This window comes from Eumetopias jubatus, unplaced genomic scaffold (assembly GCF_037043125.1).
Source record: "Eumetopias jubatus isolate StellerSeaLion01/CBP00866 unplaced genomic scaffold, mEumJub1_p1.0 scaffold_105, whole genome shotgun sequence".
In the NCBI taxonomy this organism is placed as follows: domain Eukaryota; kingdom Metazoa; phylum Chordata; class Mammalia; order Carnivora; family Otariidae; genus Eumetopias; species Eumetopias jubatus.
This window is the reverse complement of record NW_028274911.1, coordinates 367877-382579: the sequence shown is the minus strand read 5'-3', so window position 1 is coordinate 382579 and position 14703 is coordinate 367877. Positions and strand designations below refer to the sequence as shown.

Sequence of the window (14703 nt, the reverse complement as noted above, 5' to 3'; positions counted from 1 at the left end):
TCAGTTCAGAATAACGGGGTGGAGAAACCTTGCTTCTCCCGAGTGACCTGGGACGTTCCGGCTGCCAGCCTAGGGGCCTGAAATTGCCCGAAAGGACGCACCCACGTGGATTTGTGCTGAGTTCCCCTAGGTTCACTTCTCACCCTGCTACCCGCTCCCTGGGTGAGCTGGGGCCCAGTCTCCTCTGAGCCTCAGTTTCCCCACCACTAATCTGCCTGTCCCACGGCAACTTCCACACACACAAGTCAGGACCCAGCAGCCCTGGCTTCTCACCGACAGGCACTCCTCGCAGTTCATTCCCTTCGGACGCCTTCCTAACTCGGGTAGTACAGCAGAGGATTGGGCCACAGGTCTTCGATTATGACCTGGTAGTCGAAACAGGCCAGCTGAGCACAGGCCCTGGACCCCGTTCCAAGCAGCTGGGGCTGGGGCATCACCCCGGCTGACGAAGGCCGCCAGGGGCCCCACCTCGGCGATCCTGTTAGACCCTGGGCCGCTGGGGTCACACAACCAGTTGAAGAAGTTAAGGCTGGCGGTGTCGTGCCTGCGGCAGGCAGATCCACGTTCATAGTCCCAAAAACACTGGACAGGTGTGGAACGACACGCCCTATATCCTGCAGGAAGGGAAAATTTAGGAGAGGCTCTCCACGGCCTAGGACCCACGCCCTCTCGCCTTCTCTCCGTCTCAAACTCCCAGCCCGTCTCCCTCCTGGGCCTGGTCCGCCCCACGCACCTCCCCTCCGGTTCCCAAGTGCTCCCCCCTGCCCGCCCCCAGCATCCTCGAAGCTCAAGCCCACTCCCACCGTCATTGCTAAGGCTATACACCTTAACGTTCACTTTGTTCTGGTAGTAGGGGTTGCTCCCAAAGGAAAACATCAACCTGAAGCGGTATTTGGGATGGCCCAGTACCTTCACCTGCCCCGCCGAAGAAAGAGGACGGGAAGGGGGAACGTGTCTTCTAGGTGCCCCGAGCTGTTCGCCTGGCTACGGCACTGAACCACTTTGCCCGGCCCCCTCCTGCTCAAACCTCACGGCCACCGGGCCTCCCCCAGCCTCCGTCTCCCAGGACTGATCTCCAAATTGGTCATGGAGCTGAGCATGTCTCTGTCCTGGTCACCCGTCACGGCTGATATCTTGGGGTGTTTCAGGATCAGCCTTGGGTCAAGGATCCTCGCCGGCACGTGCTACGGAAAGAGAGGCAGGAGCCACCCGGACCTTCCCGGCTGAGAGCAAGCGACCGAAGTTGCAAAAGTGCGGAAACGCCAAGGACTGCCGCCCTCCCAAGCTCGTCAGCTCCTGCCCTTTCTACCCACCTGCTCCACCCTGGGGAGTCCCTTGGGTTCCAACACCTCTGAGGCTGCCTGCCCCCGACAGGGCAAGGCCGAGGGCCTGACTGCGCTGTTTTCCCAAGTCCCCCTGGCCTGTGCGTGTGGCCTGCGGGCAGTCACTGCTTTGGACGGCTGGATGTGCTCCGTCCCACTGTCACGGCCGGGATTGCTTGTGTGTTTGCCTGAAGCCCCGTGACTTTGAGGGGCCTCCTGTGCCCAGGAGGGGGCCGCTCGGGTCACCTGGAGCACGGCTGCGCACCCACGGCCCAAAGGGTGGTCCTGGCAGAGTCAGCGAGTGAGGGAGGGAAAGCGGTAGGTGGGGGCAGGGGGAAAGCAAAAGAGAGAGAGGGACAGAGAGCCCACACCGGGAGGAAGGGACACAGAGGGAGGGCAGAGAGGACAGGGGGAGAGGGCGGGCGAGGACACAGAGGGGGAGAGACAGGCAGGGAGGAAAGTTGCGGGTAGGCGCCTGGGCCTGGGGCCTCGGCCGGGCTGTGTGGGGCCTGTGGAGATAGAGTTTGCGGCACCCCGGCAGCGCCGTGTCTGGGTTCCCGCGGTCGGCCGAAGCGAGGCGGCCAGCTGACTGCCTGGCAACCCGAGGGCGGACGAAATTGTGGGTCTTCCCTGAACTCTTTGGAAAACCACGCAGGCTCTGAAGGACAGGGAAGGTGCGAGGGCAGCCTCTCCGTCTGCCCCATGTACCCAGCAAACGTTTCCTTCCAATATCTGCTCTGAGCCAAGCGGGCTTTGTGCTACACTACTTGTCGAAGCGTGTTGACCCGTGTTCCCTGAACCCCGCAAGGCTGTTGGGAGTGTGCTGCAGCCCCAAAGCTTCCGCCCGCAGCTTCTGCACAGACAGGGTCTGGACAGGGCGCAGCCCCAGCGTTCTCACCCCCGCCGCGCCCCGCCTTCCTCTGCTGTGCATTGTAGGGATCCTGGGCCCACTCCCACCCGGGAAGGGGGCGAAGAGCCCTTCCCCCCAGCGCTCATGGCCCTGGCGGTGGCTCTGCTGCTGCCCTCCTCGCGGTGATCCTCCACAGCAGCCAAGCCCCACCAGCCGGAGGAAGGATACGGCCTGGGATGCCCTGGATATGATGGCCCTCCGGCGAGCCAGGTGAGTACTTCACGTCTGATTCATCCTGCGCTTGGGCCGCAAGTAGGCCCCGGGAGCTTGGGCATCCACAGAGCTCAGCGCTAACTGAACATCCTCCAGCGCGGCCAGTGGGGCCCCCGGCTCGATCGGCACCCAGCACTGGCCCTTCCTGCCGCAGCTCCTGCAGCTTCTCGTCCTGCTCTGCTTGTGCCACCTCCTCGTCTTCCACGGCCACGACCCCCACCGCCGCCAAGATATCCTCCCCCACGACCACCAAATCCTCCCCGGGCCGGCCTCGCCTCTGCGCTGCCGGTTCTCAGCCTCCCGCACAGCCTCTGCCGCCATGCCCCCCGCACCCAGGGCCTCTGGCACCCCTGCCTCACTCCAGGCACCTGCCTCCCCACGGGCCCCCTCCTCCCCCCGACCCCCTCAGCGGCAGCGGACTAAGCTGGTCCAGGGATGCCGGGGCAGCCCCGGCAGCCCCGGCAGCCCCGGACCCCGCCTCGCTCTCCCTGGGGCCCTAGACCGAACCACCGCAGCCACGGAGGGAAGGAGCTGGAGGGGCGAGCACGCGGCTCCCACAAGCGGCCGGCAGGTGGAGATCTGGCGCCCACGGCTGGAGGCCCGTACCTAGCAGAGGCCTCGGGCCTGGGGAACGCATGCGCACAAAGCCTTGGGGACCGGTGGCGTCTGGGTGGCGGGGCGAATATGGCCTTGGCGGGAAGGAACCCCGGCCTCACGCCCAGGACGCTCACTGGCCCCGGGAACCCACCAGATGCACGGCGGTGGGCGTGGCAGCACCTGGCCCCGCCCCTCGCCCCCGTGGGAGCCGGTGCGCAAGAGCATCTGCTCAGCTTTGGCGTCCGTGACGGGTCCCTGCCCCTTTTCTTCACTCACACCTCCCAGGCCATTCCCGGGAAGTCCCTGCTATCACAAACCTTGTGTTCACCTTCTCATCAGTTCCCCTGGGAACACGCTACTGGCACCGGGGAATTCAAACCCAGCGGCTCAATAGGGTGACTGCCCGCCGCCCGGAAACCTCACCCGGCCCCTTCTTAGTCACGCCGGGGCGAAGCCCTGAAGTCATCAGACGGTGCTCCAACCACCGCCACATGGCTGTCCACACGGCACTCCCCCGTTTCCCCGACCGGTGCGCGAGGGAGTCAGGAGGACGCCCAGCAGGCTCCCGAACGCAGGGACCTCCCCGCCCCAACGGCCTGCCTCTCCTACAAAGAGAGGAACCACACACAGATATTTGGCCTGAAATTAACAAGGAGCCAATGTCCGAGGTCACCTCTGTGCTTACACAACCACCGGCACAGCCCCGGTGAGGTCCGCGATTGGGACTCGGTGGCATGCTAATGGGCCGCCCACGTAGCCTAAAGAGTAACTCTGGGTGTGTTCTTTCGTTAAAGCCACTGGTAGTTCTCGCTCCTATCACTTTCCTCTGCCGGGCCCTTCATCTTTGCTTTCTCCCTCCTTGTCTGACTTCTGCGCTCCCTTTCCCTGTGTCTGCCTTCCCGCCTCACCCTAACTGCCAGGGATGTCCGAGCTCCAGCATAATGGTCCACAGAGCCTGCTTTAAATCGCCCTGCTGAGGAGCTGTGGCTGTCTTGGCTGCCCCAGCTCTGCTGCAAGGTCTTCCTTGGTCTGTCTCTCACTCAGTGGAGTGCCACCCAGGGAGGAGATGGCAAAGTGAGTACTTGCAGCACAACCTGCCCTTTCTCCGGTACTCAGCATGTCCTTGGTGACAGTCCCACACCTCATGCCGGTCCGCTGCAGGGAGGCATTCTGGAATGTGTACGATGCACGATGCATGAGGGTGGAGGAAGGCCCAGTGGGTGATGGCAAGGCTAAGGGTGTTGGTGTTGCACCGTGGGAGGGCCTCCCGAACATAAGAGAAATGGGTCGGCCCGCCCGTGGCAGGAGAGGGTATTTGACCGGAAAGAGGCCGGAGGAGCCCCCTTGGGGTGAAGTGCCCGGTTCTGGGCGGTAGCGCGTCACCGTTTCAAACTCTACTTGTCGACGCAAACGGGCAACCCTGCACGGATAACAACGCAGAGCAGCGTGGAGAAGGAGAGGAGGAGAGAGGGTGGGCCCAGGGAGAGGAACAGGGAGTGAGAGGAGGGGGTGCAAGGGAGAGAGGAGGGCAGAGGAGGAGGGAGGCATGGGGACAGGGAGGGAGGGGGGGGAGAGAGGGAGGAAGCGAGGACGGCCGGAGGCAGGGAGGGAGGCTGAATTCTGTACACTGCAAAGCCTACAGCCTGAAAGGAAACATTCCTCCCTGGACGTCAAGAGGAGATCTGAAGGCACCTGTGGACCTGCAGACAGATCCCACGAGGTCATGCGGGGTGAGATGGAGAGGCAAAGCCCCAAAGAAATGAAGTGAAGGCTTCTCAGAGGTCTGCGGGAAACCCTCATGCCCACCACCGGCAGGCACGAGTCGGGAACGCCAGAGACAGGTGGGAGGGAGTTAGTCACGCAGCAGTTGCACGAAGACCTAAGGTGACAGGGCTTTGCGCATTGGCCCACAATGCTCACTCTGCACATCCAAGGAGCCCGGTGCGCTCCTAGCGGAAGGCACGCTCCCAAAAGATGCCCAGGCCAGTGGACCAGCGAGGCAGAGACATGGCTCTTGGCAGCCTACAGAGTTGGGACTGACCGATCACACACCAGGGAGCCTCAGGGAGAGGAAGAGCCAGCTTCCCCTACGGATGCACGGAGGCCAGAAGGCGGTGCGTGATACGTTCGACAGGTTCAGAGATAAACTACTGTAACGTGCAGGCGATGTTTGGCACGAATGACCCAGAAAATGTTCACAAGACAAAAGGAGAAGGAGTGGAAGGATGAGCCCGAGGGTCTGGAGGGGTGGGGATGGGATGGAGGTGGGAGGCGGGCTCTATGCTAAGGAGAGTCCGGCCTGCCGAAAAGAAGCGCGTCCGTATGTCCATTAAGTCAAGCTGCTGGCCTGAAATAAGGCACCCCGTAGAGTACATGCATAACAAACACCAGAGCAGGATTTGAGTATGGAAGTACTCTGGGCTGCCTATCTGGCCCCAAAGACAAATCCGTCCAAGCAGGCATCCGTCTGCATTCCTCAGCTGAGCACGCACAGAGCTGTATCTTGTATGCTGTTTGATGCCCTTCCGTGGAGTCATGACAGACAGCCGGGAGCAGGCCCCTCGCGCCTTACGCCAACCAAGTCCGTGTTACTGGCCGACCTGGGTCCCCCCCGGCTAAGGTGTTTGCTGCAGTGTGAGAGGGGAGAGCACCGAAAAGGTGCGTTCAACGTAGATGCGGTAAAGCACTGTGCTAAAGTGAAAGAAGCCAGCCCCAGAAGGGGGCCTACTGGATGGAACCACCCATGAATGCGGAAGCTGAAAGTTAAGTCCGAGGTGTGCAAGCAACCAGAGGGGAAAGTTGAGGTTACGTGGTGAACAGGGTGGGGGAGGGCTGTGGGGAGGGCACAAGGGGGAGGTGTCGGCCCGAGGGTATGAAGACTCAGGTCGGCCAGGCGCAGGAGTTCTGCAGACCCAAGGTGCCCGAGGCCTGCAGGAAACCGTACTTGGCTGTGTCCCTAGCGTGTGGATAAGCCAAGCGTTTGCAGAGAGATTTCAGAACGAAGGGGGCAGGAAGGACCCCGTGGACGTGACGGACACCCACACGTCCCTGACGCGACCCTGCGTACCTCCCTCACTCACACTGCAACTCAAACTTCTCCTAGGCCGAGCAGAGCTCCATCCTGCGGTGTCAAAGATGTCAGTGTTCACATGTACCTAAAACATGAATGAGACACCAGAGGAGGAAGTAACGGAGGCATTGAGGATGGGAAATGTCGCGGGGTACGCAGAAACCAAGTAGTGCATCAGCGGACGCCAATCTGCCCTGGTCAGTAAAGAGGGTAGGCAGCAACCCGCTCAATGTGCACAACAGCAGAACGTTCTGCCTTTGAAAAGCTGCCCAAGTCTATGCTCCGTGCAAGAGACTGACCTTTTAGGCCCGAGGCCAGAGAGCAGTTGGAAGAGGGAGGACGGAGTAAGAAGAGTGACCTTACGCCCTAAGCGAGGCCACTCTGATCCCTGCCGCTCGCTGACTGGTGGTTCGGTGCGTGGCTGCTCATCTGTACTGAAGGAGGTGTCACAGCGCCCAATACGGTACGGGCAGCAAAGGACTACACAGGGCTCACCAGTGATTAGTAAAGCACCACCCCCACCCCCACCCCTCCTGCCCGTTTTGAGGAGGCCAGGATTCCGATCCCGAAATGGAAGGAACGGGGTCCAATCCACAGGCAGACAGACTCAGAGACAGGAACTCTCACAACAGACCCAAGTCAGGTCAACAGCCCGGCAGCTGGAGCAAAGCAGCGAGACTCGCAAAGCCCAAGGCACTTATGGGGGCGCAGGTGTGCCCGTCCGGGGCTCAGGCGCGGATGCGAGAACCGAGACATGACGGCACAGGCAGAGCCAGGCCAAGACACACCAAGGCAAGGCACGCTCAGGAAGACACAGAAACACGGGCAAAGTGGGACGCCCGCGATCCACCCTTTATGCAGAGAAGAACTCGAAGACCCAGAGAGGCCAGGGACTGAAGCACGTGCTTCAGAACCATGGAGCCAGAACGCTCATGAATTCCTGAGGCGGTCCTCTCCGATCAGACTGCACTCTGGGTTACAGGAGTTTTGTTCCCTCAGTGCCTGGGGTCTTGGCCGCGCTGCTTCGAGGAAGGAAGAGGTAGACCAGACGAAGAGCACTGGGCAGCAGGGAAAGTTTATTGAGCCAGAGTACAAAAGTCCCTGGGAAGGCTGCTGGGTTCCCGCTCAGACTTAGGGTTTCTTATAAGCTCTTTCCAGGACCTTGAGTGTGGACCGCCTGTGGATTTGTTGCCAAAGTGTTGCCAATCAGGGCTTGGATCACGCCCCCGTCTACCGTGATGATGGGTCTTGTGGGCCGACATCTCGAGACTAAGTGCCTCAGCTCGTGACAGCGACGGATGTGTCATGGTTAGTGGCTTGGTTTTGGGTCGTGCTGGAAAGGTCACCCCTGCAGAGCCTGCTAGACAGGATGCTCTCATGGTCTTATCCAAGCGGTCAAACGGGACGCCAGCACAGTTTTGTCTGAGCTGTCCCGGCTCCCCGCTTTCCTGTTGGGGACCCTGGCCCTGACGCCCTCAGCATCCAATTGACTCCTGACATCTGGGGCTCCCTGATCTCCCAAAGCATCCGCCCCCCACCCCCGCCTCACCCTTCTCTCCGGGCCGGGCCTCAACGTCACGCCGTTGCCCGAGCGCTGGCCAGAGATGCTGAGAGGTGGGGGCCCCTATGCCCAACTCTCCCCCCAATCTTTACGTCCTCAGCAACACCCGAGCAAACCGCACAAGTGTAGAGGAACACCCTGCGGTCCACCAAAACGGCCCAGCCTAGGACAACCCTCAGACCGTGCGCCAACATGGGAGCTATCCTGGTCCCGCTGCGGATTCTGAGGTCACACTTTCATCTGACCTACACAAGCGGAGCCAATGGCCAGCTGGCGGGTACCCCGGCATTTACAGACCAAGAAGCTGAGAAGGCCAGTCTCCCCGTAGTCTGAGAGAGCCAAGCCTTCCCTCCTAGAGCCTCAGGCACCTCTTCCCACCCTGGAAGGGGCAAGGCTAGGTCCTACAGATCATCAAATCCACAACCTGATGCTGGACAGGCGATCCGTCCTGCATATTGAAAAGGACAAGAAGCATGGTTGAGGTTTGACTGCTAAACCCTCCCCTGGGAAAGAGCCGCTGCACTTCCCAGATGTTGTGGAGAGGGCAGTCTCACTGGGTGGGGCGCGGTGGGGGGCAGGAAGTTTAGTATTCCCCTGTCCCCCACAGGGCTGCTACCCTTGCAGCCAACTTAGCTGGGGATGGAGAAGAGCCCCATGGGTCAAACACTCACATCTCCCACTCTACTGGCAGCGGACTCAGTCCTCTGTCAGCTTCCCTCGGCAGAGGCATCTCAGGCAAGCAGTCATCCGCTCCGGGGAGGAGCGGCCCAGGGGCTCACCTCACCGCCTCCCAGGTGCAACTTGCGACAGGTACTCTGTATGTCCCAGGTCTTTCCATGGACCTACGCACAGAAGGCTAAGGGATATCAGCCCAGAGTCATCATGGGACAGAGAGCACACGGGTGAGTGGCCCGTCCCTTGCACTTACCAATCGTGCTACCCCCGCCCCTCCCCTCGGACTGTCTGCACTCTGGCGGACCCCAAACGAGGGCCCTAGGGAAACAGGGGCCTAGGGCTTCTGGGGGAGCATGGGTGCGTCAGTGAGTGTCAGGACATGTGAGTGAAGGAGCCTGTGGGGGAGGGGGCTGAGTGAGTGTGTGCCTGAGTGAGGGACCGAGTGGGCGTATGTCAGGGGATGTGGGTCAGTGAAGGAGTGTGGGTGGGGCGGTGAGTGAGAGTGAGTGTGGGTGTCAGTGTGTGGGAGTGCCTGAAAGAGTGTGTCTGTATGGGGGTGAGTGATTGTGCCCCTGAGTGTGCATCTGTGCGTGTGTGTGTGTGTGTATGCGTGTCTTTCCCCACAGATTAGACGCTCGCCCTGGCTCCTGTGCCCGACTGAGAGTGCCATCCTTCCTACCTTCCCACCTCACTCTGTCCCCTCTCCCACCGTCCCGCCATCAGGCCTGACCCACACTCACTATCATCGTTGCTGCTTCTGAGAGGCTGACCGTGTCAGCAAGAGCCTGTGCGCATTCCTAGGCCCAGGAAGAGCTCCAGCGCCCGCTCAACTGAGTAATGAACCTTGGGTTCTCCCCCCACCTCCCCCGTGGCGTTTGCAGTGGATGTGTCTGAGGTCACCCACCAGGGAGCATCCCTGGACGACTGTCATCTCCATCCACCAAACCTGGGTCCTACACACATTGGCCCTGGCTCGTCGCTCCCTTTCCTTGAACGTCCTCATTTCTCCAGGGAAGAGATGAGCCCCAGGGAGCGGGCCTTGGTCTCATTTCCGCTCCCTGCCCAGCACCCCCGCACCTCCAGGGGAAGGACCTCTGCCCCCTGGGATGCAGTCCCCACGCATGTGTGACCTAGCCCTCTGGGCAAGCATACAGGCCGAGCCATTCCACGGGCCGGCAATGCCCAGGCAGAGAAGTCAAACACCCACATGAGGCCGATGTGCTCAGGCCCTCCCCCGACCCCCATCCCCAAAGGGGAGCGCGCACACCCGAGCGCCAGCGCACACGCGCGTGCACACACACAAAGCACACTTGACCTTGTTTATCAACCTTTCAATGTTTTTCCAGGGCTCCTGGGGCCTCAATCTGCCCCATGTTTCGCCCCCGCACCACTCTTCGGTTACTTCCTGTGCAGAGGAACTGGCCTGAGCATCTGAAGCTTCTGGACTGGCTTCGGTCAAGTGCGATGCTCCCTCATATTCATCTCAAATTCTTGATGCTCCCTGGGAGGGTCAGACACACCGAGACGCAGACAGACACACACGCACACAGGAGGAGACCCGTGTGTACCTTCTCTGAGCCATAGGTAAGGTTGCTTCAGGGTTTGAAGGCCCTCCCTGGGAACGGCGGTCCCTCTCCCATGCCACTCCCTGCTGCTGACTGTGATCTCCTTACCTTTCCTCCACCCATGTATTCAACTAATCTGTGCACCCTGGCCAGTGCTTTCGGCGTGCCTGGGGGCGGGAGGAAAGGAGCTGCCTATGGAAATGAAGGGTTCAACGGTGGTGTCCAGACCAACACAGAAAGGTGACGGGGCGGCGGGGTGAGCCTTTGCGCCAGGATACCCACACGTCTCTGCCAAGCATGACGGGAGGCAACTTTGGTGGGCCTAAGTGTAAGGCGGTGCTAGGAGACCTGAGGTTGGGGCTCATGGCCCCGGAATGACAATTCCCCCAAGTGCAGCTGCCGACCCGCCTTTGCCTCTCCAGCTCTGCTCATGGATGCTGCCTGGCCCCGCCTGCCTCAAGATTCCCCAGGCAGAAGCCGTTTGGCACTGCACTTGTCCAATCTCCCTCTCTGACGGTGATGCCCTTTTGACCCGGGGCCCCTGCGTTGGAGAGTTCCTCTGAGCCTCAGGTTCTCCATTGGTGGAGCCATGGTTCCACGGAGCCCCATGGCGCACATTTCGGCATCCACACCCTGGGTCCCTCACCTGTCCTCCTCTCGGTTCCCTCTCCTGGGGCCTTCTTCCTCATGTAGTACTGCAGGGGGTTGGGCCACAGGTCGTCGATGATGATCTGGCAGGGGAAACGGGGCAGGGCTCAGAGGCCCATCCCAAGCAGCCGGGGAGCCCAGCAGGGTCCTTCCCGCTCTTTGTCACAGGGCCCCACCTCGGCTATCCTGCTAGAGCTGGCAAAGCTGGGGTCAGAGAACCAGTTGAAGAAGTTAAGACTGGTGTTGTGGTCCCTGCGACTGTAGGCCTCCTGTTCATAATCCTGGTGCCACTGGATGGGAGTGGAATGAGAAGGTCCGTACCCTGCCGGAAGACAAGGATGTGAGAAGGCACCGGGTAAAGAATCGGGTTCGACCCCCCTCCTGTCCCTGTGGCCGCCCATCCAGGCGGCGGCCTCTTACCAGCAGCGCTGAGGACATACTCCTTCACAACGACTTCATTCCGGAAGTAGGGGTTCTTGCGAAAGAAGAGCAGGATCTGGCGGCAATCACGGGGAAACCTGAGATCCTCCACCTGCCGGGTGGCAGAGTGGGGGAGACGGGGGTGAAATCTCTGTCCAGCAGAACCTCCCCGTCCTGACTTCAGAGATGGATCACTTCGGCACGCTCCCCACTCACGTCCCCCGCCCCGGTCTCAGTCTGCCACGCCACACCTTCAAATCCGTCATGTAGCCAAGGAGGCCTTCATCTTCCTTACTGATCACGGCTGACATCTGGGGGTGGTTCACAAACTGCTGTGAGTCAAGGACCCTCCGAGGGCTGGAGATGAAAGAGCTACAACAGCAGAGCAAGTCTGGACAGCGGCCGGGCACTGCCTCCCCTCTGCTTCCCCGGGTTGCATTCCCTCCCCACGGGCTGTGTCAAGGCCCGCTGGGTCCCCACACGGGATGCTGCAGATCTCGGCACTCACACAGGAAGCTGTGCATGCTCAGAGACCACCCCTCCCGCCCCACACCCCCCTCCCCAGCTCATCCTCCTGTGCTGACGGCCAGACACAACTAGCTCATCTCCGGACAAGCACACGTTCCTGCCTCAGGCTGAGCAGGTGGGCACTCACAGCCACTGGCCTGCTGCATTACCCCGAGGGGAACCTGAGCTTTGCCTGCAGCTGTTTTGTGAGAAGAAGCCCTGCAGCGGCTCCTAATTCCTAATTCTGAGCTGGACCTCTGCTCCTACTCCCCCACTGGTCTTCCAGTGCCTCTTGCCACATCAAGAGCACTCTGAGGCCCACAGGCCCCACCCCACCCCCAGAACGAGGATGTTGAGGCTGTCGGGATCACCAGGGCATGAGCGTGGCCCCCACACTGCGGTGCGGCCGGGGGTGTGGCTGGGGTTGAGGGGGGTTCTCCAACCGATGTATTTTGATACTCAACGGCCCCCTCCCTTCAGTTCCTCTTGCTCCAGGCCGGCCACATCCGGGTTCCTCCATGACAGCGTCAAGGATACAGCCTTGGCCCAGAAGCCAGGGATGCCCCGCATAAGGGCGCTTCGGTGTTCCAGGTGACGCTGCCGCCTCCGACAATAGCTCAGTCTGAGCCGAGAGGAGGACCTGCTGGCTTGTTTATTCTCGGGCTCCAGCTCTGACTGCAAGGCCTCTAGAGCCTCGAGCGGGGACGGGATCGGACCCCGCCGCCCCTGTGGCTGTTCTTCCCCTTTCTGCTTCTCCTGCAGCTCCTGCGCCCCTTCTTCCTCCTTCTGGCCCTCCTCCCTCTGATCCTCGTGCTCAGCCTCCTCCTCAGCCTCTTGAGCGTCCTCTCCCTCCTCCGGCTCCTCGCACTCCCCAGCCTCCTCTGCCTCAGCCACCTCCTCTCCAACATGCTCCTCCTTAGCCTCCTCCACCTCAGCCTCTTCCACAACAGCCTGCTCCTCAGCCTGTTCCTCCCCCTCCTCTTGCTCAGCCTCTTCAGGCCCCTCCACCTCCTCCTCTTCCTCGGGCTTCTCCTCCTCCCTTGGCTCCTGCTCAGCCTCCTCAGCCCCCTCCTCCTCCTCCTCCCCCTCCTCCTCCGCCTCCTCTCCCTCACCATCCCCCTCCCCCTCCTCCTCCGACTCCTCAACCTCCCTAGCCTCGTCTTCCTCCTCCGTGTCAGCCTCGTCTACCTCCTCCGTGTCCTCCTCCGTGTCCTCCTCGTCCTCTCCGTCCTCCCCCTCCAACACGGCCAGTTGCAGCACCAACCTCAGGTCAGCCCCCACTAGGACCAGCTCCACCACCAGGATGGCATCCTCTCTCTCCCATCGTTCCTCCCCTTCCCGCACAGCCTCGTCTGCCATCCCCACACCTAGGGCCTTCAGCGCCCCCGGCGCGCCCCGGGGGCCTCTATCCCCGGGCACAGACACCTCGTGACCGGCCCCTTCCCCGACTGAGGCAGGTCCAGGATTCTGGGGACCGCCCCGCCTCCCCCGAAGCCCGCCTCGCCACCCCCGGACCCTGCCTCGCTGGGGCAGCTGCGAGGGAAAGGCTGGAGTTGTGAGCGCAGGCCTCCGCAAGCGGCTCGGCAGGTCGGGCTCCGTCCGGCGCCCAGGGGCGGCGACCGATAACGGTCTCTTGCCGGATGCTTCCGGACTCTGGGACGCATGCGCACAAGGGCCTGGGGCCGGGTGTCCAAGGAGACGACGTCGACGGGGCACCCGTGCGGCCCTGGAGATATGGAGTCCCTGAGGCACGCCCAGGACGCGGGCCGGCCCCCGGGTCCCACCAGTCGCACGGTGGTGGGCGTGGCCGCCACCGGCCCCGCCCCTCGCCCCCTCGGGAGACAGCCTTCCAGCAAGGGAGACAGCCATCCAGCAAGGGAGCCCGCCGGTGCTCCTCCTCGGGGGGGGCCTCGGGCTCCCACCTGCACCGACCCCTCCCCTCCCACCCCCACGCCGCCCCCCAACACCATCCGCACCCCACCACCCCGCCCACGCCCCTGCCGCGGCCTCGTCGGGCGCGCCCTCTGCCTGGATTTTCTACCAACAATGCGAAGCTGTCCCTCGCCCTTCCCGAAGAGACTCCTCTGAGACTCGGGACACTGTGTGCACCACCGGGAAGCCTGGTCCAGTGTGCGTGGAAATGGTCAGCCCAGGTCCTGGAGTATTCATCGTGCGATTCCAGGAGACAGAGGCCCCGAAACCGCCTGCCTGCTCGGCGGAAATGTGCGGCTACAGTTTGTCCCAGCGCATGCCCTTTGCTGGTCAGAAGACGAGCGACGAAGAGCGCTCTGTCCACCGGTCTGCCTGTCCTTTCCTCACGCTCTCCTCTCCGTCCTCCTCTCTGACTTTGGCTTCCGGCGCTCTTTCTCTGACCCCTCTGGCCACACGGCCTCTGGAACCTAAAGGCTTCAGGAAGGAAGACGCAGATGAGTCTCGGAGCAGCTCCTTTCCCAGGAAATCAAAGCCATCACCCCCTCTGGGACCGGCAGCCAGGCCGGTGACCCTTGAAAACGTGCCAGGTTGAGGGCCCACACAAACACACGCTCACACAGTCACACAGACACACAGTGTGTTTGGCATGGAGGACAGAGGGACGCATGCCTTTTCCTGGAGCCAAGAGCATACAGCAAAGGGGACCCAGTTGCCCGTCTATGAAGAGGAAGTCTGTACCAACCCTGTGGAGAGGACGGCAGAGGGATGCTGTCCGCCAGGTGGATGCTGTCTGCCCTTTTGGTGACCTCAGTGCCCACTCTTTGAAGGCCAGGCAGCAAGGGGCTGAGCACGGCACCCAGGTGACAGGCAGGACGAACGCCTGCACCACCAGCGACGGACTGTCTTCCGTTGCATTCTGCCAACTGCACAAATGCCCAGGGAAGGGGTTCCCGGCTCGTCTGGCCTGCAGAGGAGAATGCATCCTCCCTAGCCTTCCCCTCTCTCGGTCCGCCGGGTCCGACCGTGAGTGGAACATCAAGCCGGGCCATCACAACCCCAGAGCTGGCCCACAAATGTGGTGAGAGATGCCCAAGTGTGGTTTCGAGCCTGCAAAGTAGGCTTGGGGCCGTGGGTCCGGTGCCAATGGAAGCCTGTCTCCAGGCATCACCGACAAAAAGGGGTTTCTCACACAGCCCCCCTCCCCCTGTCTCACGCGGGAGAAGCGTGCACATATCTACAGGTACAGTGCCCGACTGGGTCTCCATGCATTTCCACCAGAGTGG

General features: G+C 61.8%; 1 protein-coding gene across 1 annotated transcript; it reads right to left on the bottom strand.

Moving 5' to 3' along the window:
* Positions 1 to 10389: 10389 nt before the first annotated feature.
* Positions 10390 to 13152, bottom strand: LOC148161645 (testis-specific Y-encoded protein 3-like). Its single transcript, XM_088020675.1, has 6 exons — positions 12922 to 13152; positions 12026 to 12319; positions 11233 to 11310; positions 10982 to 11093; positions 10738 to 10883; positions 10390 to 10644 (listed from the first exon to the last, which is right to left on the bottom strand). Exons 1-6 carry the CDS (start codon positions 13150 to 13152, stop codon positions 10480 to 10482), a joined length of 1026 nt encoding a protein of 341 aa, XP_087876801.1. The 3' UTR covers positions 10390 to 10479.
* Positions 13153 to 14703: the final 1551 nt, after the last annotated feature.

Excerpts from the sequence above, each read along its gene's own strand:
- LOC148161645 (XM_088020675.1), bottom strand. The coding sequence starts at position 13,152 with ATGCGTCCCAGAGTCCGGAAGCATCCGGCAAGAGACCGTTATCGGTCG. Across the intron at positions 11,094-11,232 it reads GCTACATGACGGATTTGAAG|GTGGAGGATCTCAGGTTTCC; the intron begins GTGTGGCGTGGC and ends GCCACCCGGCAG. Across the intron at positions 10,884-10,981 it reads GTATGTCCTCAGCGCTGCTG|GGTACGGACCTTCTCATTCC; the intron begins GTAAGAGGCCGC and ends GTCTTCCGGCAG.